At 51.7% G+C, this 27,996-nt stretch overlaps 1 protein-coding gene across 1 annotated transcript in view; it reads left to right on the top strand.

Annotated features, from left to right (window-relative positions):
- The first annotated feature begins 3,088 nt into the window (after positions 1-3,088).
- The window catches only part of HS3ST4 (heparan sulfate-glucosamine 3-sulfotransferase 4), a 49,628-nt gene continuing 24,720 nt past the window's right edge, over positions 3,089-27,996 (top strand). Inside the window, exon 1 of the mRNA XM_071760824.1 lies at positions 3,089-3,966. Coding sequence (XP_071616925.1) covers positions 3,299-3,966 — 668 coding nt within the window. The 5' untranslated portion in view covers positions 3,089-3,298. The remainder of the gene's footprint in view (positions 3,967-27,996) is intronic.

The raw sequence follows: 27,996 nt of genomic DNA, 5'->3' as shown, positions 1-27,996 counted from the left end.
CTCCACCTTTCTCCAAAGAAACTGGTCGTGATCCCTGCCAAAGCTGAGGGCATGAGCTAGATGACCCACCAGCCTGACCTCTCCTGCTGATTCCCAGGCAGGGATAACAGCACCGGCTGCCCTCATGGGACTGGACATTTCCTGGGTGCTTGGGAAGAGATCTCATTGCTAATTAATGTGACTAGAAGTGTGCAGGTCTGCAGTGTAAATACACAAACCTTTAAAAGCAGAACTGTCAAGTAAAGTGTTACACTCCATCAGCTCCTATTGCATCCACTGGCTGAGCACCACCAGGAGCTTGGATAACACTCGGAGCTGCTCATGGATGCGTTTGACATCCATGCTGGAGAAATACACATCCTGTGATGAATAAAAAGAGTCAGAGCCCAGGCAGCAGGCATTTAAGGCTAAACCATTTGTCTTAGAGGGCTTTACATTCTGGCTGTAAAATTTCCTCTGGGCTGGAGGCTGGTGCCCAAGAAGAAACAGTCTTTCTGTTATGTATGATTTGCCTGCAAATCCTATTAGTTTTCTGCACAGCACATCACAGGAGAAGAGACATGAGGATGCTGAAGGAGGGCATTTTGCTAAGCACTGCGGTTTCGATGTGTGCTCAGTATAAGAAAGACCAAAGCACTGTGACTCCTCATTAAATGGTGTCTAATTTGAGGTTTATCTTGTATTTTTGGAACTGAAAACATTTCTCCATTTCTCTCTCTCTCCCTCTCTCTCTCTCTTTTTTTTTTTTTTTTTTTTTTTTTTTTTTTTTTTTTTTTGGGGGGGGGGGTGAAGTGGTGGGGCTGGGAGGGATGTTGGATATTAGGGAACTCAAGAGCAGACTGTGGGTTCTCCATCTTGGAATGAAGGTATCTCCTGGTATGAGGAGGATGCATCTGTCTCAAGCAGGTCTATACATATTGTAACAGTTATATGGAGGGACAAACTTATAAAGTAAGCAGAGCAAACCCACTCTGCCCATGGCTTCCCAAGAATGTCATTCTGTCCCCAGTCCTGCAGCCCTTGCTCCCCTCACCATGACCCAACTGGACCCACTTGAGATTTGCAGTGAAGTTCAAGTCTATTGATAAATTTTCTGTAACATTTCCCTGGGCTCAGCCTGTCCAGGCAGGGACCACGTGGCCCCCAGGTGGGCTCTGCAGAGCTCTGGGGGACACCACTGCTTGGACACAGGCTGTGCAGGGTCCCTGGGGCAGGGTGGGAAGCAGTGAGTGAGGGATGTGAGGGTTTGCTTCTGTCAGTTCAAGTTAGTCCCATAACGTTCACATTACCGTAATGCATTTGAAAAGGAATCCATGAGTTACAGGAAATGATTTACAGGACACAAGACACTGCATTTCAGAGGTCTCATGTGTACAATAAAAAATATATTATGAAGGAATAATCTCTATCGGAACTGGAGCTGCACAGAGAGAACACATGTCCAGCTGAGAGCAGCATTGAGCTTTTGTTCATTATGGGAAAAGTCTGAGCTCTCCTTTTTCAATGAATACTTTTTTCTCAGCTCTGTGTGTCTAGTTAATATTGGCACTTAATTTTTTTTCCCCTCAAATGTTGCTTTTGCCTTGAGGCCAAGGATAGCTGAGCCTCCAATGGCACATTGCTCTGAGGTGTTCCTTGCTGAGCTTCACCCAGTAACAGTAAGATTTAGAGCTGTCCCTGGACTTTCTCTGTAAAATTTAGGCCATGTCAGCTGGGGGGAGCATGAGGCAGCTCTGCCAGCTCTCTCTCATCCAGCCCTCACCTGGAGCACCTTTGCTCAGTGGGATGCAAAGCTCTGCAGTTTCCCAAAGTGGAGACTGGTGGAGAAGGGTCACTGCCTCCAAACACTCCTGCTGCTCATGAGCAGGATGAGGATCCCAGCACCCACAACCATGGGAGCTGGAAATGTCCTCTGCACTTTTCCATCACTTGCTCAGCAGCCCAACTGGGGGCTTGTGTTAATGTTGCAGTTCTTGCCACCTGTGCCAGTGCTGGCTTCTTGGGTGACTGGCAGCATTCAGATGGTGCTGGTGGTTTGGAGGTAACAGTTCAGGTGCCAAAGGTTGGATTGCTGCACAGTGAGGGCCTTAGCAAATGACTGTGCTCCTCAGTTCATCTCTGTACCATGGTGATTCCAGCACCATTCTGCTGGGGGAAACCATGGTGTCTGGGATGCCAACAGCTATCAGGTGCCCCAATGCTGCAGGGCAATACCTATGAGGGAGAGGCTCCTGGGAGACCCCAGAACGAGACATGGGAGGAAGCTGAGAGACACTGAAGCATTTAATTCTCTCACAAAATCTTTGCTGAAGCCAAAGCTGAGAACTGGAGGTGGGAAGTGCCAAAATGTGGAGCTGGGAAGGGTTGGTGGCTGCTCCAGAAAAGCTGTCAGAAGGGAAGCTCACAGCCCCATCCTGCTACATGCTGGCTGGGGGCAGAGTTTCTGAAAAACAGCACGTGAAGGTGTAAGTGGTCTCACCTACCTGTGCACTATACTGCCTGTCCCTGCCCGGGGTCTGCCCCCTGTCCTCCAGCTCCCAGGAGGCAGCAGCTGCCTTATCAAACCTATCCACTCTGCTCCAGACCTTCAAAGTGCTAGAGCCTGGGGGCCTTGCCTCTCCCAGAAGACCTGTCCGGGCATTCCCCTTTGGGGAGCTGGAGGATTTGGGCAGGAGGTGTGGTTTTAGTGTGGTGAGAGGGGGAGGGAAGGGTAGGTGGGAGCAGCCTGAGATAAGGGGCCAAGGAGCTGAGGCATGGCGATTTCTGCTGCAGGAAAGGAGAGGGATTTGTAGAGGAGAGCTGGTACTGCCCGTGCCCTGGGGTGACACGCACTGCCCGCAGGGGTGAGTGCGGGCAGGGGGTGGATGTGGCACAGCACGGGGGAGCAGGGATGCAGCCGGCGGGGCTCTGAGACCCCGCGGTCCTCCCGCCCGTTGTCCGTGGTTCTGACCGACGCTGTCTGTGGTTCTGACCGGCGGGGTTCGGCGCGCTCCCGGTTGGGGCGGGCCCTCTCGCTCCCCTCCCCGCGCCGAGAGCGCGCTCCCGCCTCCCACCCGGCACAAAGTTTCGCAGCAGGAACTCGGGCAGCACCAGTGCGGAGCCGGCGGCACCGGGGCGCTGCCGCGCTGAGCCCAGGCGCGCCGGTGCCCGGCGGGGGCCGGCGGCGACCGTGCCATGCGGGGCTCCCCCCCGGCGGCGGCGGGGCGGGGGGGCAGCGGCGCCCCATGCGGCTGGGGCGGCCGGGCCGCGGCTGACACCATGTGCGCCCGGTGCCCGGGGCGAGGAGCGGGGAGCAGCCATGTCCCCCCCTGCCCAGCCGGGGGTGTCGGGCGGGCGCGGCTCTAAAGTGCCCCCGGCGCGGAAGCTCCTCTGCATGTGCAGCCTCTCGCTCTGCCTCACGTACCTGTGCTACAACCTCATGGGGGGCACCGGCCCGGGTGCCCTGCGCTCCCCCGCCGCCCTCCCCGGCACGGCGGTCCCGCGTTCCCCCGCCGTGTTGTTCCTCGGCACGGCGGGCTCCGGGGCCCCGCGCTCCCCTCCAGCGCTCCCCGCCACGGCGGCCCCGCGCTCCCCCGCCAGCGGCTCCAGAGCCCCGGCCCCCTCCGCGGCCCCGACACGGGCCTTCAACAACAGCCGGGAAGGGGCGGCGGGTGCCTGGCTGCGGACCCCGCTGGCCCCCGGGGAGGTGATCACGGCGCAGAGCGGAGCCTTTGAGAGGGATCCCCAGGAGTCGAGTACCACGGACGAGGAGCTGAGCCGGGCCGGCAGCCCCGGGAGCCGCGGCGGCGGCAGCACCACGCCGGACTACGGCGAGAAGCGGCTGCCGCAAGCCCTCATCATCGGGGTGAAGAAAGGGGGGACGCGGGCTCTGCTGGAGGCCATCCGAGCGCACCCCGACGTGCGCGCCGTGGGCACCGAACCCCACTTCTTCGACAGGAACTACGAGAAGGGGCTGGAGTGGTACAGGTGAGAACGCGGGGGCTCGGGGTGCGGACGTGTGTCCGTGGGAACCGTGTGGGGGTTCCCCCTGTCCCCCGGGTGTCTGGGCGGTGGATCCCGGAGACACCGCGGCGTCCCCCAGACGCTATGGGGGGAGAGAGGAGGCCGGGGGCCGGGGCCCGCGGCGTGTCCTGGGACCACCGTGCGGGTGCGTAGCCCGCAGCCGGAGCGCGGTGCCAGGGCTGGCCGGGCGATCGCGTGGGTGCCTCGCCTGGCAGCTGCGGTGATTCCAAATGCGGTTTTCTGGGAAGGCAGAAAATGTGCGAAAACATCTTTTTCCCGTGATTCCCGTGCACAGAGTGCTTAGGCAGATAGTGGCAGTCCAGCTGTTCTTGGCGTAAAACGTGTCCGAATAGCTCAGTAATTAATAATTGCTGAAATAAACCTGACTGCACGCTGTTCCAGGTGGTGCTGAGGGCTCTGAGGTAAAAGATATCTGTTTTCCCACAGGCTGCTGGGGTGACTTCACAAGTAGGATTTACTCTTAATTCAACAAGTTCCATGTCAGAAAGTTTTTTTCCATTGACAAGATCTAATTTTCTTTGTGAAAAAAAAGTCTATGAGTGTTGTCTCACACAGGGTAGCATTTTAAAGGAATCTTATGCTAAAAGTCCTGATTATTAGAAAATACTGTTCTGCAGTAATGAAGTGTTAAGTGCCTTGGCAGGTCTCACAAATCAATGAATTGTGATGGCTCAGGGTTTCTCTCTCTCAAAACTAAAAAAATGCAATACACCAGCTGAACTTGCAAATTCTTAGCAGTTCTTTAGCTTACAGTTGTAAGCAACCCATACTCGTTTATTTGTAAGTAATGGTCCGTGGTTTAGCTGGCAAAGTTCTGTCTTTTTGTTGCAGTTGGTATGGAAGATGTTTAGCTGCTCTGAAAAATGAAGGGAAAATTAAAGAGAGGCAAATAGTTACTGCTTGGATTATCTGGTCACTCTTTATTAAAGCAGAATGTGTGGTCTTTGTGCCAATGGCATTTAAATGTGAGGAACTCCAGTCAGTCTTCTATAGCAATTGTGGAAGCAAAGGCTTCATAACACTTATTTGGTGTAGGATCCACTTGGCTTTGTTAAAATGCTTAGGGATTTTCTTGAAGGACTTCAATAAAGTGGAGATCAGCATGGGAAAGAGCATTTGTCTCTGAGTGTCTTTCCATGTGCTGTACTGACATGGGAAAGGAATAAAGGATTCACTGTGGTTATTGTGTTTATATGTATAAATTTCAAACACAGTATCTTATTTTACTGAATTTTCCTGCAGGAAAGTCTTGCTTTGAAAAAATAACTTTAGAAACTTGCTGGAAGAGGCTGGAAAGTGACATATAAAAAGGTTTGGTTTTATTCAAAATAGGCAGAAGAAGATCAAGCACTGAATATGGCAAGCAGCTGCTTTTTCATCTTTAAAGCCATGATACAAGAAAAGGGCTAGAGAGTGGGCGTAACTCCTCTCCTGGAGTAAAAGGCACACACAGGTTTTTATCTGCAGAATGCGTTTTGAGATTTTTGTCATCCCTGCAGTAGCTCCGGGGTTTGTTTAGCTGATTTCTAGCACTGGCAGAGAGGTAGGAGAAGAAAAGGTTGGGTCAGAGCTGGGTTGTGATGGTCCTGAACAGACTAGGCTGGGGGATGGATTGTCTGCTCACGGGATAAATTAATTACATAGCCCCTTAATTGACACTGTGGCCCTGAGGTCTTGCCCGGCTTGCGTAGTCTAAAGCCGTTTTGCACCCAAAAAGCATTCCTCTCCTTTCTCCTGGCAAGTTTTTCGTGCTTGCTGGGACAGGGCACAGGGCTGGAGATCTCCGTGTCCCCTGGTGCTGTCCCAGCAGCAGGTGGCTGGCAGCTCAGTGCCGTGCAGACATGAAGGGAAAACAGAGGGAGGGGGGGGAATGTGGCCATCCACACCAGCAGCTGTTTCCTGCTGACCTCTGAGATTACCTGATTGAGTGCATGGGTGAGGCTGGCTGCTGGCACCTGTGTCCCAGGCAGAGTAATTGGAGTTCTCTCCACAGAAATGTCAATTTTCTTTAAGCAAAGAAGCAACTACTGAAATGTTTATAGCAGCATCTCCTCACAGTGACTTCTCTTGTGTTTATACTTTGCGTATCACACTTCTTTTTATGATTTATAAACTGTGAGCTTTTAATACTCTCAAGTTTTTCTTATGTAGTGAAACCAGGGAAGAGCAGACCCTCAGGGCTGCTTTGTCATTCAGCACTGGGAACATGCCCTGGTCCAGCAGAGCTGGAGGGAAGAGCAGAGGTTTTTCTCATCTTGGTTTCTCCACCTGTAAAATGGACACGGTACCTAAACACCACTGTTCCTTGTGTCTGTGTCCCATGCTGGAATAATGATGTGTTTGCTGCCTGGAATTTTGGTGAGCCCTGAACACTGTGTCCAGGATGTCTCTCGGAGCTGGAGCCAGGGCAAGGGGAGCTGACTGCTGCAGGTCTGTTCTCCTGGGAACCTCTAGGGAAAGCCTTGCTGCCTGTGATTGCTTTCACTCTGCAGTCAATGTTTATGTAGAAATTACTGAACCAAGGTCTTCCTGCACACGTACAGATGCAAACTGGGTTGAAGGCTTGTTCCAGCTGGTTACTGTTATGCTGCCAGAACTGTTTGTGTGTTTGTAATCTGTGATTCTGTGCATCCTCATGTTGAGCTCTCTGGAGGGACAACGTCAGTGATGCAGCTTTTCCTTCAACTGCACATCATACCCCCTTGTACATCAACTTCTGTTGTGAGATCTAGCTTTTTTTTTTTTGTTTTTTTTTTTAACCCTTAATGCTGGAGGTATCTGGGTCACTATTAACCAGTGATAAAGACTGAGTGGGAAGTGACTTCTAACCTTTTCTTTTGTTAACACTGTGGCAACACTTCTCTCTGGTGTATACATTACTTGCATATCTTCATCGCTCTCTCCTAAGTCCAGGGCACAGATACCTGGCAGTAACACTGTCTTCAGTGACGAGCTTTGCTGACTTTGTCCCTTATAGGATGCCAGAACTTGGTCACACTGCAGATGAAGGCTGTGGTGAGGAGCAGGTACCTGCCTTTCCCACTGGTGCTTCTTCACCCACTCGTTCTTTCTCAACCTCAGGATATGCCATCCTTGCCTGTAGGAACTGCTGCTGATTTTTAGTCAGTGTCAAATGTCCTCCTGCTCCCTGGATGCACAGGGGTTCTCATGCTGCCCAGCCAGCCCAGGCACTGGTAACCCCCAGCACAGCCCCCTGGGATGTTTGCATCTCCCATGTGATGCTCATGGCCCATGGTGTGAGCTCTGCCCTGAGCTATCCTCCCATTGGGAATGACCCGTGTGAGCCTTTCTGAGAGCACAGCAAGGGCAGCAGAATGATGGGGAGTCATGGGAGGCCCCTGAGCACTGAAGAAATTTAGCTTACATCTACAAATGCTCTTTACCAGCACAAGCAGAAGTAGCACCTGGGATATGCTCGAGTTCCTTGCCTAGGCATGAAACAGGTTCAGGAGCAAGAGAGGATTTGTGGATAATGGGAACTGCAAACTGTCCACAGCATCTGCCCCTTGGGAGATGGAGGACTCTCTGTGGGAGTCCTGGCTTCCCTGGAGTCTTGGGTGGCTTTAAGCACTGGAGAGGGGGAGGTGATCAGGTTGGAATAGCTGTGCCACCCATCACCAGCAGGTTTAGGGGTGGGACTGTTTCTTGTGTGGATGCTGACACCTCCAGATGCTCCAGTGCTGCTGGTGACCACTCAGGAGGTGTCAGAGCAGAAACGGTTTTGGTGTCTGTGTGCAGAGTGTGAGTGCCCTCAGCACTGGCACAGGTGGCACTTTACCTGGGTCCTTCTGCTTGTGCAAATGACCAGCTCTGAGCCCTTTGGCACTTCAGTAGGTCCAGAGCTCAGAGGAACAGCCGAGTGCTCCCAGTCCCCACTGCCCATAGGTGCAGCACTGTGAGGTGGTTCAGCTCTGTCTGCTCACGCTTCCAAGGCTAACCTGACATGCTGTGTTCAGCAGACAAGTAGAAGCATTTTGAAAACAAATTCGAAGTTTTAACAAAAACATGATCTCCACAATGCAAAGAGAGTATCTGATAGCGGGGAAATCAAATTGTAGCATTCTAAAGTTCACTGATTTGAAGCTTATTCCAGTCATTCAGGAATTAAATTCTATGTGTACGTGCACATTGCTTTACTCCTTCCCTCTCCCTCAGTGGAGCCCTCATGGAGAAGCTGCAGCAGTGTCTCTGTAATTAGACCACGTTCCTCTCTCTGCCCTAGGCCTGTGCACGTTGAGCACTTCTCCAGGGGCACAGCTTCATGCGTGGAGCAGTCCCACGGCAGGGAGCAGCCACCATGACAGACAATCAAATGAGTTGCATGTCTAATGCTATTTTCACCGCCTGTCTGGGTTTTTTTCAGCATTCTCCCTAACAGTCAGGCCTGTGTGCTATTCTGTGAGCTGCTACCTCATGCAAATAATGAATAATGCTGTGACAGGGAGTATAACATGTGCCCTGAGCAGTGGTTCCAAGGAGCAGCTGGCTGTGACTGTGGAGCCACCGCTCTCACTTGTGTCCCTGTGGACATCAACTCCTCTGTGCTGGAAGTGGCCGTCGTGCCTCGTTATCACTGTGATGGGCTCTGCTCTTCCCAGGGCTCTTCATCATCTCCCCACCTTCTCACTGTGCTGGTCAGAGGCTGCTGGGTCTTTCTGTGCACTGGGTCTGACCCAAGGCAGGTGCCTGGCTGTGGCTGCTGGCAGAGGAGGTGTGGGGTGTGTCGGGGGCCGTGGGCTGAGCCCCCCCAGCAGCTGCTGGGCAGCAATCACTGAGACCCATTTCAGTTCAGCCCCAGGCAGTGTGACCCTTGCTGGGATTGCCCTGCTGGGCAATGCTCCTGCCTCTGGGATCAGCTCAGGGAATTGGGGAAATCAAAGCCCTTCCCTCAGGGTGGCTCAGCAGGAACATCCACAGGTCAGGTGGATGGGGCTTGATGCTGGGGATGCTGGTAATGCATGAGCCCTTCCCAGTGCCCTCTATGCTTCTGGGAACTTGGGGAAAGCTTATTGATGTTTTTTCTGGGACCTGCTGCTTGTTGGCTTTGGCTGAAATGCAGTGACTGAGCTGCCATGGATCCCTGGGCACAGCTCCCTCAGTACCTGCTCCCTTCATCCCTCCTAAACCTTTAGGTCTGGGTTAGGTCCTACATGTGTACTTTGCTTTTGAGCCCATGTGGATCAAGCCCATGATGCCAGGGTCCTGCTCCCAGTAGAGTCCCAGGGTGTGGGCGCCAGGCTGTCTGCTGGCTGGTTCCTGTGTTTCACCCCTTTGGGGACTGCAGAGAGGCCCCTCCAACACCAGGCATGGTTTGTTTTCTGCTCCACGAATGAACCCACTGCCTGCCAGAGCTGGGGGACTTCCAGCCCTTCCAGGGCCCACCCTGTGCCTGCTCCTGCCTTGCTGATCAGTTCCAGCCCAGGCACTGGGATGCAGGAATGAACTGGCCTCTTGGCAGTGTTTTATCACCCGATGATGGTTCTCCCTAGGCTGCTGGGCTGTAGCCATGGGAATGGCAGTGGCTCTCACACCTGCAGCCCCTCATACTGAGCTTGCTGCTCCTGCAGAGAGAGGGAGAGAAGTGCCAGGGACAAGGTGGTGGCAGGGAGTGCTCCAGCACACCTGATTCTGCAGAGCTGCTTCTGCCTCCGGGTGAAATGTGTGTTTGGGGGTGACAGGGGGCTCACAGTGCAGAGAGCTGGGGGGGTCTGCATGGCCCTCCCTTGGCAGCCCAGGAGCACCCGGGAGGGCAGAGCCCAGGGCTCAGGGCACCAGCCAGCCAAGGCAGGGGTGCCCCTGGTGCAGGGATGCCCCTGGTGCAGGGATGCCCCTGGTGCAGGGGTGCCCCTGGTGCAGGGGTGCCCCTGGTGCAGGGATGCTCCTGGTGCAGGGGTGCCTCTGCTGGTGACATCCCTGGGAGCACACAGGGAGCTGTCGTAGGTTACCAGGCCTGAAATAACCAAACTGTTATGCTGTATTTTCAAGAACACTCTTTTTCTAGGATTTTGCTCAATAATCCACAGAGAAAACACAGCAGATATTATTTGGTTTAAGTGGTGTTTGTCATGTTGAAGTTGGTGAGCTCTGCTCTGTGTGTGGATGGGGTATCACTCCAGCACGTAGATGCTACAGAAAATGCAAAAACAAGCCTGGGGAAAAACAGCCCCTTTGGAACAGAGAGAGGCAAAGAGTCAGCTGGTTGCATTCACGGGTTTAAATGATGAGCCTCACCCCTGCAAGGCTTCTGATTTAGCGAGCCTCATTCTGCTCTGTTCAGAGCCCAGCCAGGCAAAGAAGGAACAACAGGTTCTCAAAGAAAGTTACAGACAAAGGCTTTCAGTTTTCAAAGTGAAAATTCCAGCACAAATTGGTGACACCTTGTACCAAGAGAGGTCGGAGTCTTTTGCTTTTCATGGATTTCTCTTACCTCTTGTTGTCATGGGGACTTCTTTTCCCTGAGTCATTATATCATCCACTTCAGCAGAAATTTTATTGCTTTGGGGGCTGGAGAGGCTCGTGTGGGACATTTCTCTCTGCTCATGGTGTAATACACAGAGGTAATTTCTTTCAAATGATTTTTTCTTGAAGAGGTTTCAATGAATTGAGAAGGGTAGGAGTATGAATGAATGGCTGAAATGTTCGTGCTGGGTTCAGGTGAGGAGCATGCACTATCAAACTTTCCAGAGCATTAAGTGTGGATATTGTAATTTCACTGTGGTACGTGTGTAGGCAGCAGTCCATTTTATCCTTTTTATTCACTTTAAAAAAAGTATTATGTAGGATTTGAAATGGTTTAAATTGGTTTCTCATCCCTTTTAAAAATTTTAAAAGAAAATCCTAAATTATAATTGTCTCCTCAATCACAGTGAGAAATTAGTGTTCAGATCAAAGGCACAAGCTCAGCCCCAGCAAAGCCTGACACTGCCTTCACTCCTGGGGTGTGGGGGGTGGAGATCCAGGGCAGGATCCATCCGGGAGTGGCTCAGCATCCCCGTGATCCAACCCTGCAGGAGCTGTGCCCAGACCTCTGCTGCAGCACTTGGGCTCTGTTTGCTGCTTCCACTGTTTTGGGGACACTCAGTGCACACACTCAGTGTGTGGCCAGGGTCCTGCCTGTTCCCCCTGGGTCCTGCCCTCCCCCCCCAGAGCTGAGGCCCGAACCCCCGGGGAGTCCCTTCCCACACAGCCCCTGCCCAGCTGCCTGTCTGTCTGCTTGGGGAGCTGCTGTTTCCAAGCTGAAGGAGGGTATTTAAAAGCCAACTGTCTGAAGGCTGTAGAAAAGATCCATATTTATGGGAAAAAAAAAATCACAACCCAAACAGCCAACAAACCAATCTCAAAAAACCCTCCAACCTGTTTTTTCAAATCTCCCATTCCCATCCCCAGAGTCCACACACCAATTTAGTAAATGTTGCGAGGAGCACTATTTTCCCCCTTGTCATATTATACATCCAAGCATCAAGGGTGGATCATAAACTTGCTCTTTATGGCTTTAACATTTCAATTGCTAGTCACATTTTATGTAAATGAATGTATTTACCTTGACAAGCTCTCCTGTGAAGTACAGTACTTCTTTAAAGAATTTATTTGGCAATATAAACAGGCCAAATGCTGAAGGTGGATGCAAAATCCACAGCTGATTTTTACAGTTCAGTAATGTAGGATCCTCCCAAAGTATACCCACAGCTGTCTGCTCTGATCTCATCAAAGTCTTGGAGAAACTGAGGCAGGGGGACGAGGGGGAAGAGGAAATAGCACAGGGGCATCAGTTATAGCCACAGACCTACTAAACAGAACTGACTTTGGATAAAAATAACTCTATCTGCCAGTCCTTATTTTGTATCATGGAGATGGCTGTAACACATTTCAAGCCAAAATCTGATTTCCATTCCCTCCAGAGCCAGGCTGGAGTGGACTTGCCCCCCTCCTTCATTTGTGGGTAATCATTTTGGATCCTAGCAGAACAGTGTTGCTCTGGTAGCCCGAATTTGCAGCTCCCCTTTGTTTTAGAGCATATTTCCTTTCATCTTGCATTGAGATGGGTCCAGTAATATAATATACTTTCTCTTAGCATTCATCCACATCTGCAAATAACTTTACTTCAGCCTCAGCTCTGCCCTTTCTGTGTTTGTTCTTGATGGACATTCATATAATCAAGCTGAGCAGTGGGCACACTCCTGGAAAGCCAACGGCAGTGTCAGGAGCGTGTGTTAAATTCACATTTGGATTCAGCAGCTGACAGCAGGAGCTGCCATCACCCTAACACCAGGAGACACAGCCACCCCATCCCTGGAGCATGCAGGGGCTCTGGGATGCTCCAGGGGCCCCAGGGGCTCAGCTGTCCCCAGCTCAAGACCCAGCGCTGAGCCCAGGGTGGGGGGCAGGGGGGGCTGCATGGCCTGGGCAGGGTGTTCATGGGGCAGCACTCAGCTCCAGTCCTGATTGTTTAAAATCAAAGAGACTCCAATGAGTCTGAAGTGCTGGCTCAGGAGGTGCTGGTGGCAGACCCTGGATCCCAGAGCTGCTGCTGCTGGGGGGCTGTGGGTGCCCTTGGGTTCACCCCCCACTTGGTCAGTCCCTGGACAGTGTCAGCACTCGTGCTGCTGGGTGGGTTTGGAGGGTGTAAAGCACCAACCATCCCCTGCTCAGTGGTGCCAGTGGCCAGCAGAGCCAGCCCATGCGTGGGGGGGACAGCAGTCCCCCAGGAGAGGAGGGCTCTGCCTCTGCTGCCTCAGCTGTTCAAAGCACACAGAAAGACAAAGAGCAGAATTCAGCAGCTGGGCTTGAGCTGGAGGGGAGCTGGGGAGGGTGGTGCAGGACAGCTTCAGCTGCTGGGAAGGAGATGGAAGTGTGGTGGCTGCTGGAGCAGGAGGGGATGAAACCTGGCCAGGGCTGTGGAGGGGAGGCACTCGGCAGTGCTTTTGCTCACCAGGCATCATTAATGGCTGCCCAAGAGAAATTAAATGTCTGGCCAAGAGAGAGCAATCCAAACTGACCAGGCATCTGCTGCAGCTGCTGTTGGAACCGTGTCTGTCCCATGGGGCTGGGCCTGATGGGACAAACACCCAAAGGGGCCCAGCAGCAGGGTCAGTGAGCTTGTGGCTGTGCTGGCTACAGCAGAGATGGGCTTTGGGTCTTCCTCTCAGCCCCCCCTGGGGATGCTCCTTCAGGATGCCACCTAGGATGCCCCTGGGGTTGCTCTCCCGGCACTGCCTGCACATCCATGGGGCAGGAGGGTGCAGGTGGTGCCTCTGGGTCTGCTGCGCACGCCTGGGTTGAAAACAGTAACAGTTCCTTAGTCAGCTCCAAATCCTCTAGAAACCCCTGAAAATAATCAAAGCACTGTGGAAAAATGCCCGAGGCAATAACTTCACTGGTAAACTAACGCATCTCGCTGAGAATTTCTAAGACCCGGCAAATTGTAACGCAATTTCCTATGCAAGAAGGGTTTATCTCTATCTAAATATTATTCTGCATCGTTACTCATTGTAGGGGAGCTATTGCTCTCCTAGGTTAACTGATTGAACTCTGGAAATAAAGCTGCAAGCTTATCATGCAGACGGGAGCTTGACTTTTATTGCTCCTAAATTGTAGTGATATTGTCAGATGTGAGTAAATGTACACTCCATTTAAAAATATTAAAGTTTGATACTACTTTAGAATTAAGAAGATTAAAAGAGGCATTTCTGCAGTCTAGCCCACCATGAAGTTGGAGTCTATTTGGTATGTAAAACATGTAATGTGAACAGTCTAACAATTAATGACAAAGGAGAAGCAGGATGGATTTAAGGCTCAAACTACCCTGGATTTCTCAAAGCTGGAGTGGCAGCAGGGGAAACGTGTTATTAGATCATTACAGGCTTTTCTGCTGGAGCCATTGCTAGTAAAGTTACATCAAGGTGTTTTATTATTACTCTGTTTCCACATAGTATTCTGAAGCACTCTCATCTTGGGATGTGTTTGTCTCTGTGGGAGAGTGTCTGTGTCTCTGCCATAGGCTGCCTCATTTGGAAAACCTGCACATAAATCCTTCAGCCATTTTTTGTGGTGGGCCACAGTGAGGGAGTGTTTTCCCATCATCAGAGTACTTCAGGAGTTTGTTGATTACTGTTTGAGTTCAGAGGTACTGGTTGCAGTTGAGGTGGTGGTCTCAGGAGGAATTCCTGCTGGCCGGGGTCCCTGCATGGCTCCAGCGTGGACGTGAGCTTTAACCTGTGATGATGTCCCTGTTAACCTGTGCTGGTGCTGCCAGCACGTTGTGGGGAAGGGGAGACGACAGCTCCTGGCTGTGCCTGAGGATGAGGAGCAGGAGCTGATGCAGGGAGGGATGGGGGACCCATCCTGGGGCTCTGTCCTGCAGGGAGCTCGGGGACAGCCCAGCCCCAAGCCCCCAGCGAAGGGGTGCAGGATGAGATTCCCCCTTCTCTGCAGCTCCAATGGCTCCTGCCCATGGAGGGCCCCTGTTTCTGCCCTCAGGTTTGGGAGCACCCCCTGGGGCACCCCTGCACCCCTGCTGGGCCTTGGGGGTCCCCAGGGGGCCAGGAGCAGACCGGGGCACACTCAGGGCTTTGCTGGTGCAAATTCAGTGCTGACATTTGGAGTGGTGCTGAAAGAATGTTGTAAAGCCTTGAGTGCAAACTGTGTTTCTGATCTGGTTTTCCTCCTGGCACACCCCCTGTTGCAGGCATTTGGTACACTGGTGCCTCTCTGCTGAAATGTGCAGAGCAGAATACGCAGCTGCTCTTTCATTTATGGGATTTATATCCTTGGAGTTTCTTGCTGGATGACTTAGTATTGTAATGAAGAACATGAATGCTGCCTTAATTAACATGCAGCCCTCTACACTAATATATATATGTTGCCACTGAAAATTAAGGTTCCCTGAAAACAGAGAGTTTAAAAGCTTGTGGCAGGTTTAGCTGGTGATGTGTGAAATGGGAAGGGATTTGGGATGAAGTGCCCCAGCCCAGCAGCCCAGCGGGGCAGGGAGGGGCAATCACTGCTGGCTCCACACCCCTGTCCCAGCAGGGAGCTGCCTGGTCCCCTCTCTGTCCCGAGTGGGCTCTGGATGTGTCCAGGGTGCAGTGGAGCAGTTGCCTCACAGGGGGCTCAGCTGCAGGTGCCCTTGGTGCTGGTGCTTGCTCCCAGGTTTTGCCAGGGAGGTGCAAAGGAACTTAATGAACCAGAGAATTTGTTCCACAATATTGCTTTAAAAAAGTATATTGTAAATGCAAACGTTCCCAGCTCCCTCTCTGCGAGCGCTGTGCATTCATTGCCTTTGGCACTATTATCAGTAAGGAGGATATTTTGCATTCGAGGATTTGCTGTTTCCAGGCCCATGAATATTCAGGCTCCAGTCCACCCTTTCTCTCTGTGCACTGCACCTTTCCTTCTTTCCTTTTTTTTTTTTTTTTTTTTCTTTTTTTCTTTTCCAGTGGATTCAATTAGTTCTATTTGCTGCTTTAGCAATAAAACAATTCCCTCTGTGGCATTAAAATGAGTTACTTTCATTATTTCATTTGGCTTCTTGCTATATGCTGAAGGAAGGGAGGGGGCCCTGCTTATTGTCTGCCCCTTGGCTGGGGCATGCTGCCAAGCCAAGGAGGACTCTGGGTGTTCTTGGGGCAGCATTAAGAATTAATGAAGGGCACTCACTGGCGCAGAGGCACAGGGTCCTCCCTGATGGAGCCATGGGTAAAACTTGACTGATACCAGAGATTTTTCCATATGACTTTGGTACCCGAGTCACTGAGTGAGCCCTGAGCACACCCAAGGAGCTGGGTCTGATCCATCTCCAAGCATGCAGAGCCTCTGCATTAGCTATTGGTCGTGAAATACAGACTGAGCCTGCATTAGGTTTTAGCTAAGGCAGGAGTTAATCTGGGCTGAAGCATCAATTTAAACCCTGCAGCAGCTCGGTCCATGGGCCGAGGGTTGGTGCTGGGGGTTGGTGCTAGGTGAGGGTCCTGGTCCTATTGTCTCCCACAGCAGAGCCCAGTGTGGTGTAAGGAGAGCACACAGGCACCAGGAGAGCAGAATAACAGTGATTATGTGGGCAGGGTATAAAATAATTGCACGTAATGTCAGAACTCTCGTCAAGCTGCTCTTGGAGTGCCCTTTCGGGGGGCTGAGATAGCGTCAGGTAGCTGTGTAGTGCTAACAGACCCATAAATCATTCTTGTTTCACACTGTGCTAAACACAAATCATATTAGTTACCATACTGAAGAATATCTAAGTAAAGAAAAGAGAGAGGCAAGGTAGAAAGAGGAAACTAGATTCCAATCTAATTGCTTTCCCACATGTGTCTCCCCGTGGTTGGGCTGGGAGGTGACAGCACAGGGAGGGCAGTGGGAGCGAGCAGTGTTCCTGCTCTTCTCCCCCAGTGGTGAGCAGCCAAGGTGGGTGTTAGAGGTGGATGGGAGGAGACCTGGCCTTGTGTATTTATTTATTTATTTATTTATTTATTTATTTATTTATTTATTTAAAATTTTCCTCCTCCTTCTGTGACTAGAGAAGTTTAAAACAGTTGCACCAGTTGCAATTCCTTTTTCATTACAAGATTAAATCTAGACTCAAATGAGAATTTCCAGGCTGGCAGAGTGGCTGTGACCCCCCTGGGCCTGGAAAGTGCCTGGCTTTATGGAGAAGGAGGTTTGTGCTTTTTTCTCTCCCCTTGAGAAGTCCTGAGCCCCTCTGCCATGGGAAGGGGGTGGCTGATGGTGCTCACCACCTGCTGAAGGGACAGGTGGCTCCTGGGCAGGTCCTGGGGAACCTTCCCCAGCAGGACTGCCAAAAGCCAATTTCAGTGGGACAAAGTAAAGGAGATTAAAAAAGGCAATACATCTGCTCGGGATTGAAAGCCATTTTAAAAAGCAGAAAAATTAGAGTGTACAGCAGGGCAAGCAGGACTGCAAAGTTAAGTAATTAATCACACCAGTTGTAACTTGGAGAGGAAATAAATGTGATAAAAGGATTTGTCTGAGTAGATTACAGGCAAATTAGAGAAGAAAAAAAAAAAGGAGGGGTCATCACAGACTTGGGAATTGTGCTCTTCAGAAATCTTCAATCATCCTCACAATCAATTCTGCATTTCCTTAACAGCAGCGCGGAACACGGCTCGCCCCGCGTTGTCTTAGATTAACCACTAACTGCAAACCATACATTAAATGGGGTATTGAATATTTGTCTCTCAACAATGCACTTGGAAATTGTTTATTTCCCTGCTAGGTCTTCTGCAATGCATTTAGGTACTGTAACCTAAATTGCAAAATACGAACTTGCAATCTCTGTGCTTGACGCCCTGCCAGCACCAGCCCCGGTGGTGGCTGCGCTGAGGACCCACAGTTACAAGAGGGTTTTTCTCCTAAACTGCTGTTTGTTTCTGGAGACAATTACACTGACTTTATTATACCACGTATGCTTCTCTGCAACAAACAATTTGCTTTATGGGTTTTCCTAGTAAAATACCAAGTCACTATGCTCACTAATATGATTCAATTGCATTGTTATCTGACCTTTAAGGAACTCGCAATCTATAATAACGGGGTTCTACAGCAGATCCACTGCTGTAAGAAGTCTCGGCTGCTGGGAAATTCAGTCTGCAAATAAGTGGAACTCAGGTATGAAGGGAATAACAAGGCACTTAACCCCTTGGCTGCTGGCCTGGCTGGGGGGGGGGTCACCATCCTGCAGGGAGGGGTGCGGGGATGTGTGTGCCCAAGGAGACCAGGGCTTGGAGAGCCGACTCGGTGCCTCCATGTGTCCCATGGAGCCCAGAGCTGGAACCTCTTCTCCCCCTCCCTGGAGAGGACACGTAGGGGACCCTTTTTTTGCCAGGGGGTTGTGGTGGTCAGGCTGTGCTGGACGGGCAGTCCCACAGAGCTGCTCTGTGGCCAGCACTTGGCAGCGGGGTGCTGCGTGCTGCCTGTGCCTGCTGTGCCACGGAAATGATGAGCACTGCTATCATCCCACCCTCCCACTGCTCCCGTCTGTTCACTGCGGGCACCCTGCCACACACCCGGGCACCCGGGAGCCTCTGCAGCCCCTCGCCATGCTGACAGCTCAGGGTCCCAACCCCCCCAGTGCCGGCTGCCCCCCTGGCTCCAGCTGACCCCACAGCATGGTGCCACCACGTGCCCACATTTTCCCTTAGCCCAGGATGTTCTCCTCCCTCCTGGAATGTGTCCACTGCCACCAGGATGCTCAGATCTGCTCTTGGTCTTAGCCAAAGCCAGAGAAACCCCTCGCCTGCAAAACAAGCAGCCCAAGCTCCTGGGGAAGGGGCTTCCCACCCACCAACTCATGCTGCTGGCCCCTGTCTGCATCTCCCCAAGAGAACCTCGTGTCCCCCTGAAGGACACGGTTCTGCTGAGGTGGCACTGAGAGCCCCAGCATTTGCCCCACAGGGCCAGAGGGTCTCTGCAGCCCAACAGGCAGCACAGGGGCTCATCCTGTGCCCTGCTTGGATGCATTTCCAGCCCACTAATCACTCTGTAATCATTCTATTTGCTTCTTTCTGACCCTCTGCAGCAGTAATGCTTCTCCTAAGAGGCATTCGAGGGATTTTATTTAGCTAAGTGAAAGATGGGAGATAGTTGAGAATCTGTTAGACCCAGGGAATTGGCAAGAGCCTGGGAACTGGAACAGAGACAGAAATACTTCAGAAGTTTTTAATGATTGCTTTCTCAGAAGTTGGAGGACAACCTGAGCCTAACTCTAGGTGCTGGGATTTTAAGGAAGCTTCCTCAGCCTGCTGCACAGACTTTTGGCAGAGATCTTTGTGAAACGACTTCTCCACTGAGGAACAGGAGATCAGAGAACCATTCCCTTTAGCGCTCGAGTGTGCATGAACTCGCGGGGATATTGTTTGAGCCTCTGCTAACCTTGTTAAAGGTCACCTTCTGATCCCACCAAATACCTCCTTTACCTGGAGATAGGATTTAAAAATGAAAGATCAAAGAAAAAGAGCTTAGGAAAGAGGGAGAACCTGGAAGCTCCGTGAGCTCGCCTGCGCCTGGCTGTGGAGGGGAGAGCTGAAAGGGAGAGCTGAATGGAGAGCTGGCACGGCTGGGGAGAGGCTGTGGGGTGGGCACAAGGTAGCCAGGGGTCTCGGGGCCATCGGGACCTCCCCGTGCCACTGTGCCCCCTGCCACCTCCTGCTCACCCCCTGCCCACCCCCTGCCTGTCACCCTCATCGCTGCGGTGCTGAGGTGCCGGTGAAGGAAACCATGCTGGGCCAAGGTCGTGGCTGAGGTCAATAAATAATACATGACAATTAATCTTAGAAACCTGCGACTCGGGGGAGAAAGGAGAGGACACTGCGGATCCTGGGCCGGGCTGTCGGGCGGAGGCTTTGGCTCTCTGTCAGCCCTAGCAAGTCAATGAAGAGCAGGGCTGTGCCGGGGGGCCCTGAGCTTCCACTGCCCTCCCAGCAGTGAGGGGGGGTGGGGATGGCTGCCCCGGGGGGTCCCGGGTGCCCACCCATGGGACCCACACAGCCTCATGCTCCAGCAAGCTGTGAGCCCTCTGCTCTGGGGTTCAGCAATTGTTTGTCTCTTACAATCAATTCCCATTTGAGATGTTTTAAAATGTATAACTGTCTCCTTGAGACCACAGTGTTCAGCAGGTGGTAACACTCAAAGCTTTTTTTTAATCTGTAGTAAGGATTTACAAAGGAAACCTTGACTTTTAGATTGATTTTTAAATAAGCATATATTTAGCTGTTAGTGCTTGAAGTGCATATTGGATTATATTCTTCTGCAAACAGAATATTCTAATTGATCTTGCTAATAAATAATGAAAGCCAGCCCTGCTACACAGAATTCAAGGTTACACTGCATTTGTACCAGCAGCACTGGGGAGTAATGCTTAAAAGATTAATATTTTAAGAAAAGGGAAAAAACCTGAGGGAGGGGTGGAGAGAGACTAAATGCTGAGCTTTTTTCTAGAATTTCCTTTTGTTATTTTCTGAAATGTAATTAGCAAGTGTCACTGCTTGAGACCCTCGTATCCATATGAAGTTAAATTTGAAAGCCTTTCCTCCCCCCCATCAGCTGACCCTCAGGAGGGGCTGCAGGAGAGGGAGGGGGCTCAACCCTGGCTGCTGGGTGGGCTGGGACCTCCGGACCCTCCTGTTCCCACCCGGGCATTGGGTACAACCAGGGAGAAAGTCTGCAGAGAGCCTGGGAGAGGAGGGCACTGGGCTGGAGAATCCATCCCAGTGTTCAGCCTCGTATCAGTCAGCACCATGATGGGCCACTGATGCTGGTTATTAACTGAAATAAGTAAAATTTTGGGGAAAAAAACACATAAAAGAGCAGCAGCAGCATCCCTAAGGATCCTCCACTCAGGGACAGGCATGGGATCGGCTCAGCCTGGGGGGTGAGGTGGGGGCCTGGGTCTGGCACTGCAGCAGGACCCATAGAGGGGGTCTGCTGGTGTACTGCTGCTCAGAGGTTCTGGCAAGCTGGGGACCACCCTCTGTGTTGGCTCACCAGAGCCAGCAAATGGCCAGTGACAGAAAGGCCACGCAGAGCTTGGGGGAGCTGGTTATTACAGTTTGCAAATGTTGTGCAGATTCTCAGCTTGTAGAGCAGGCATTAATCACTCAGTGACACTGCAATTACCATACAGGATAGGGCATTTATTTGGCATTTAACTTGTAATTAGGGGAAATAACTATTTCTTTCCCATGCTAAGAAAGTGCAAATTGCAAAGGGCCAGGCTTGACTTGGTGAGTTCATGCGGCTCGGCTCCATTGGCTTTGCCACGGGGCAAGGGGCTTTTCTGCCAAGGTGAGCCTGCCATTAAAGCTGGCATTGGAGGCAGCCATCCCTGCTCAGTACAAACCCTCCCACCCGTGGGAGTGCCAGCAGTGACCAGAGCAGGGGAGGGCACTGTGGCTTGGGGTGGTCACTGGGACAGGTTCCTGAGCCCTGTGTCCTGCCTTCAGACAGGGACGGGAGGTGGGTGCCTGGCAGGGCAGCTCTGTATGGATAAGGAATTGCTCCCCAGCAGGTGGAATTCCTCCTATCATCTCAAGTGACCTGAGCCCAAGGATGGGGACAAGGGCTGGGTGCAGCCCTGTGTCCTCTGCTTGATGCTGGAGGAAGGGACAGATATCCAGGAACAGGCAGTGGTTCCAGCTGGGCAGGGCTGGAGGGTAGTGTGACACAGAAGGGCTGTGTCCAGTTCTGCCCCTTTGAGACCAACAAAATTTTACATTTCTGGACAAAATCCTGTGTACTCCCATCTGGGACCCACCGTTCTGCTCCCTGCCAGCCTGGGGCTGCATGTGTGCTGCTGACCCTCTGCTGCTGTCCTGTGCTTGGTGCCAGGATCCATGGTTTTGTAGCCAAGAGTGGTGCTGGGGGATGAGCCAGTGCAGGTCTGCAGGCAGGAGGAGACGTTGCTGTCTCCCTTCTCCTGTAGGCAGCTGGCAGCCGCTCTCCTCCACCAGCTGGAGGGATGACATGATCAGCCAGCACAGGCTGCATAATATGAAAGAGCTGCTGGCACCTCAAGGGAAACTCACTTTAAAAATACTTGATTTAGGTGCATGCCTGTGAATGTTTCTCCCTCGCCTCACTCCATACCCCAGAGAGCACCTCCTGGAGCGCCAGCATCTTGCTGGATGAGGCTCCGTGGAAGGGGATGGGGATGCAGAGCCAAGTGGTCTGAGCATCCAGGACCCATCTCCTGCCTCTGCATGGCTGCCTGGTGCATCAGCATGGGGAATGGTCTGACTGTGGGGCTCCAGGGGCTGCTCAGGGTGGGAGCAACAGGCAGGAGCATAGGAGTGGACACAGCAGGAAAGGCAGGAGAAAAGGACAGATGTACTCAGCTGGACCCAGCCAGGATAGAGGGCTGCAGCTGATGTCTCTTTATTAGCTGGGCTGCTCCTTATGGTTTTGCCTTATGTGTGTTCTAGGGAGTCATGATGAATATGGATGTGAGTGTGCAGGGAGCTGGGATGGGTAATTAGAGCAGAGTCCTGGGAGTGGAACTCCTGGGCTGTAATCACACCCCAGGGAGGGATCTGGTCCTGTGGGCACCATGAGATCTCCCAGGTCTTGTGTGCTGCCTCTGCACGGCCATGCTGGGGGACCCAGGGCTGCTCCCTTCCTATCTCCACGGGTCTAATTGTACCTGCCTTGCAGGCGTGTTGTGTGAGTTGGAGTTAATTAATGCTCATAAAGCTGCTCTGCATCCTTGGAGAAGAGCAAAGTACCATAGCTGCTGTTAGGATTTGCTAGGCAATGCAATTAGAGAGATTTCAGAGAGTTCTGCTGCCCTAGTCTGCAGGCTGCCTTGCCACCACGCTGTCCCTGTCTGCTCACTGCCACGTGCACTCACCAGGAGCCAGATCACACTGTCTGCTGGGGAGGAGACAGCAGCACTCTGCGTCTGCTCCCTGTGACCCCCTCGTCCCCTCTGCCCCCTCCCTGATTCTTGACTCATCCCCAGTTGTCACCCTTAGGTCCCATCAATGGCCTGATGTCATCATGACCTGTGGCTCTGGTCCCAGCAGCCACCAGTGATATCATCAACAGCTGAAGAGTCAAAGTCACCCCATTTATCCCCCACTGCTTCCCTCGACGGGAGCTCGGGGTGGGGAGCAGCTCCTGCTGTGGGATCGGGGTGTGCAGTGCTGGGGGGAGCAGATCCCTGGGCAGGATGGGGCAGTGGGTGCCCAGGCAGGCCCCTGTGTGTGTGTAAAGGTGGGGGGGTATGCACAAGGGGGTGTGTGTACAGGGGTGTGTGTGTACAGGGGGGTGTGTGTGTGTGTACAGAGGTGTATGCACAGATTCAGTAAGCTTCCCAGGGCAGAATGCCCAGCCTGCTCTTTTGTGCCCCATCTCTTCACAGACCCCTCCACTCTTACTGGCTCTTTTTTTCCTCCCAAGACATGAAAACCAAGCCTGTTGTCCTCCCCTGTTCCTTTGCAGCAGATGAAGATGTCAGGGAGCTTGACTAGCTGCCTGAGAGATCTGCCATTACCTTTTTCCTCCTCCAATTCTTGAAATCATTTCAGAGGGATCCAATTTTCTCTTTCATATTCACTCCTGCAAACAGATTTGAAAAACTCTTTGTTAGTTGTAATAGTCTCTGAAATGTGCTGCTGTATTTCTTTTTGCTATTCTAATTAGCCTTTTAACTCAGTGCTGCTTGTATTTATAGATGGTAATCCTGCCTCTTCAGTCCTCCTCCTCCTCCATAGCGGAACGCTGCCACTGTTTAAAAGCTGTTTGCTCTTTCCTGTTTTCTGTTCCCAGTCCCTTTGCTGTTGCTGTTTAAACGCTCCAGCTCTTTACTGAGCTTCCTGATCAGAGGCAGGGGCTCCTCTGCGCCGGCACCTTTCCCGGAGCAGGATTCAGCTCCGGTCTGGCACACGCCTTTGAGCAGCTGCCTCACTTCTCTGCTTCAAGATTATTCCAAGACCATCTACTTTAGCTGTTCACATCCTACCCTCTGCTCCTGCAAAAACGGGCTGCCCGGGGTGGGCACCAAGGCAGACCTGGTTCCTGTGCAGCTTTCCAGCCACTCTGCTGCCGGCAGGAGCCTCCTGCAGGTTTTTGGCAGCTGCATCCTCACATTCTTGCTCTGAGCACCTCCATTCCTCTGCCCAGAGCAGCTTCTGGATCTGTGCAAAGAAGCAACGAAACCCAATTTGTGTCCCCAGCCATCATGCTATATAATCATCCTATATAATCGTATAAGGTTAAAATACATTTTCACTTTCTGATGTTTTGATGTACTTAGGAGGTTGGAGGAGTTGGTTTGCTGTAGTTTGCTATAAGCCCGGCTTAGTGTTGCTGAGCGTGGTGCATTTTTGCAGGGTGTGGGTGTAAGCATGCACTTATCCCCACAAAGCCAATGGGAGAGGACCCCCTAAGAACCCTTTTTGCTGTGCCCCTCTAACCCTCACTTAGGAACAATTCCCCTGCTAATGCTTTAGCTCTGCATTTATGGAGCTTAAGATAACTCAGAGCTCTTCTGGAGAAATGCCAAATTCTAGCATAAAATATCAAAATGTCTTGTCTGGTGCAAAGCTTTATCTGTAGGCTGGAGAGGCAGGGCTTTCCCCTTATGTGGCCCTCCTGCCAGAGCTTTTCATAGCATGGTTTCAAAGAGCAAATATGCGGGAGATCTGCTGGCTTAGCACAATTCCTAAATGCAGATAAGGCTTTACAACCCTCGCGCCAGGTAGGAAGATTCCAGTGACAGCTAAATGTGCTCAATTGTGCAAATCTCTGGCTGTGGCAAGGAGAGATGGGGAGCGCAGACAGATGGTCTGGCAGAGAATCAGGCTGGGAGCCTGCACGGAACTGCGTCCTGGTGGCCTTGGGGCAGAGTCCTCTCCAGGCGTGGAGGTGAGGGAGAAGGAGTCCTGGCTCCCAGCCTCAGTGTGCAGTAGCCACACAATAACTGTGCAGAGCACCCTCCATGTGGGGGTCAGCAGGAGGAATGGGGCCATCAGAGCATGTGGCCCTGGGCACTTTGGGGCTGTTGGTGTCTGTCATCAGCAGAAAGAGCTCCCCCAGGTTTGAGAGCTGGAGCAGTGGTCCTGTCCCATCATGCCAGGCTGCAGCAGGGAGAGTGGCTGGAGAGGAAGATGCTTAACTCCATGGTGCTGCTGAGTGCAGGGTAAGGAGTTTGTACTTGTCAGGGGCTCTGATGAGGAGTAGGGGAAGCCACGACTTTCTTCCTAATACCACATTTTAAAATGTGCATATCTGTTACTAGTAGGTTGTTTGCTCCACATAAAATGTTAGTTCTTGTCAAGATTTATCTTCCCCGTGCATAAACTGCATATGTTGATGCCTTGTTTCTTTATTCAATCTCCCTCCTCCCAAAAATTCATCTCTGTTTTATCATTTGCTCAGTTCTCTTTGTGTTTGCATGGTGTTTATGAGATAGCCACAGCATTAATCCTCTGCCTCAGGAATCCCACAAAGCCCCAGCTGTGGAGAGGGGCTGGAGTGCCACCACCCCTGGGCCTCCCCGCCGGCACTGGGATCCATGGGCTGGCAGATGCAGCATAGAGAAGCAGATGGAAGTGGGTGGCAGCTTCCCAGGGACCCTCAGGATAGTTCCAGGAGTGGTGCTGAGAGGCTCAAACACAGGCTGGGGCTGGAGGCACAGAGCCCAGCTCACTCCAGCTCACCAAGGCACGGTGACCTTCCATGTGCTTCCCAGCAGCCGTGGGCTGAGGACAAAGCATCAAAAGAGCCTGAAATGAGCATGGAAGACATGGACAGTGCCAGCACCTCTCCTACTGCTGCTACAGAGCTTCAAGGAAACCTTGGCAGACCCCAGTAGTGGCCCTGAGGAGAACCAGAATGGTTTCCAGAGGATTTGGTGTCCTGCAAGCTTCCCCTACCCTCACCTGATGGGACACAGCCCCCATGGCGGGGACCTTGACAGCCCCTGACCAGCCCCTGTGACTTTGCTGAGCGCAGTCTCCTTAATGAGCATCCTCTCCCAGAGGGTCCAGAAATCTCAGAGAAGGTTTCATGATAAAAAATAACTTTCTTCCATTCAAGACTGGATCAAAGCATAGGAAAGGGTTTAAAAAGAGAAAGCAAGAAAGCCTGCTAAGAGCATCATAGCTACCAGGGCTGCCTCAGTGTCTCAGCTATCTCAGGAGACTTCAGCTTCATGGGAACAGGATAAACCATCCCTGGGCTCAGGCTGCTCCCAGCCCTTCCCCAGATTTGCCTTTTGATCCTTCCCCCAGCTGGCATTTCCTCAGCCCGTGTTCCCTGCTCACAAGACCTCCTTAAGACCTCATGGTAAAACTTTACACATCATTTATCATGAGATGTGTTAATGGTGCAATCTCTGAGCTTCCTTTCATCCCAGCATGCCCACCACGTGTTCTGCTCATGACTATTAGCAGCACAGATGACAGCCTCGGCTGTTTTCTAATTTGCTTTCTTCAGCCCATTACATTGTGTGCTACTACCAACAGTCCAACCTGAGCACAGACTGGAAAGAAGTTGACAGTGTGCAAGGGGTTAAAGTTTTGTGTGTTGTTATGCACAGACCAAGAAGATTTCTGTCTGTTTCCCAGTCCAGTCTGTATTTTTTAAGCATCATAAATCTGTCTCCCTGCTGCTAAAACCAGCAAGAAATCACGCCTCACTCTGTCAGTCTCCAGTCAGTCTCTTGTCCTGATTTAAGCGAAACCATGCAACTGGTTGCTACTGTACACGAATGCAGAAGTAAATGCCTCATCTGCTATGCTGCTGGTGGTGCTGCAATCATTAATCTAATGAAACTGATAATAACTCTTGGGGATGTGGTTCTGGGTGAAATCTCAGCTCAACCAGAGACACGCTGTGCAGCCCGCACATTCAGGGACTGATTTGTCATCTGCAGGATGGAGGCACCTGTAATGAGCAGGACAACTTCTGGGACAACCTGGTTGGCAGGGAGGGAGCTGGGGCCTGTTTGCTGGAGGAGTCGAGCAGGCAGTGCTGGGCAGTCCAGTGCCAGGAGAGCCCTGTGGCAGGGATTGATCAAGCAGGACATTTGCAAGAACCTGAAGAACTTTCGGTCTCACTGTCAACACTGATTGGGCACCCAGCAGCCCGAGCCCTGGGGTAGCAGCCCCCTTTCCTGCTGGTGAGATGTCCACATCTCTGGTAATCCAGTGTCAGGGCTCAAGGGAAAATGCAAGTGTTTGTTTTCATTCTTGCCCCCTGTGAAGAACTGATGCAGGAGGTTTCTGCTGTCAGAGAAGGGGCTTTCATTATTTTGCACAAGTGTCAAGGTCTGCTTTGTGTTTGGGGATGATGTACCCAGACGTCCATGGTGGCATCTTCCTGCTGCTCAGACAGAGATGTCCTCCCATGCCAGAGGTGTCTGAGAGTGATGGGGACCAGCCATGGCCCAAGCTGCCAATGTGTAACCCCAAGGACACAGAACCATAGCCAGGAGACCATGGTCTGTTAAACATTACACCATTTTGTCGTCTTTATGGCTGGAGGCTTTTACAAGAACATGCAGGTTTTGTCTGCATTCCAGCAAGAGGAAGAAGGATGCTTATAATCCGGTGCTGGAGGAATTGGCTAAGGATCAGAGATCTGTGCCAGCCGCCTTTGCTCTCCCAGAAACTGCAGCAGAGATGCCTGGGAGCATTTCTGAACTGTTTGTTTTGCCACAAAAAAAAAAAAAAAAAAAAAAAAAAAAAAAAAAAAGCTGCTAAGTCAAAACCTAAACAGTTTGCAAACTGAAGTTCATTTTGATGAACCTTCAGATTTTAAAGCATTTGGGGGAAAGTTCCATTGTTGACAGAACACCTTCAGCTGCTTTAGTGCACAGGCTTGAGATGAGCCATAATTTGAAGCTTTAGTTAATTCAGACCTAGCATGAGGGAAAAAAAAAGACAAAACTAATAGGGCTGAATTCCAGGAGGGCTGAATTTCTAGAGACCTCAAGTAATTCACTGAGAGATCATAATGTTTTCCCAGATGTAGATCTTTCGTCCATATGGGCAGGAGAAGAGAACCATTCCAGGCTGGTCTGTAGGCAGGACTTCCTTCCAGAGATTCCTCTGTACATACTGGGCATGCTCTGAGAGGAATAGTAGGAGCTGACGTGGAGTCACCAGCTCTTTGCTGCCTGGAGGTCCTGGGTACCCAGCACATGCCCAGCAGGAGCATTGCTCGTGACCTTCCCAGGCAAGGGTCCCTCTCTGTGCTTGTTACCCCCCCTGTGGACAGTAGTGGGACCCAAGGTCTGGGACCTCCCCCCAGGACCTGCCTGGCTGTTGCAGCCCCCATTTAGCTGTTGCCTCCCAGGATAGTGCTCATTATCCTCCAGGTTTTATGGACTGCCGAGGGGGCAGAAGGAGGAAGTTTATGGCTGTGTTTATGAGAAGCAGGAGATTATCTGCATATGCTTGAAAAAATCACAGAGGCTATATAAAGAAGGGAAAGCACCAT

The sequence above is a fragment of the Heliangelus exortis genome, chromosome 17 (assembly GCF_036169615.1).
Source record: "Heliangelus exortis chromosome 17, bHelExo1.hap1, whole genome shotgun sequence".
Classification (NCBI taxonomy): Eukaryota; Metazoa; Chordata; class Aves; order Apodiformes; family Trochilidae; genus Heliangelus; species Heliangelus exortis.
Note: the sequence above shows the minus strand (reverse complement) of the source record. Positions and strands in the feature narration are given on the sequence as shown.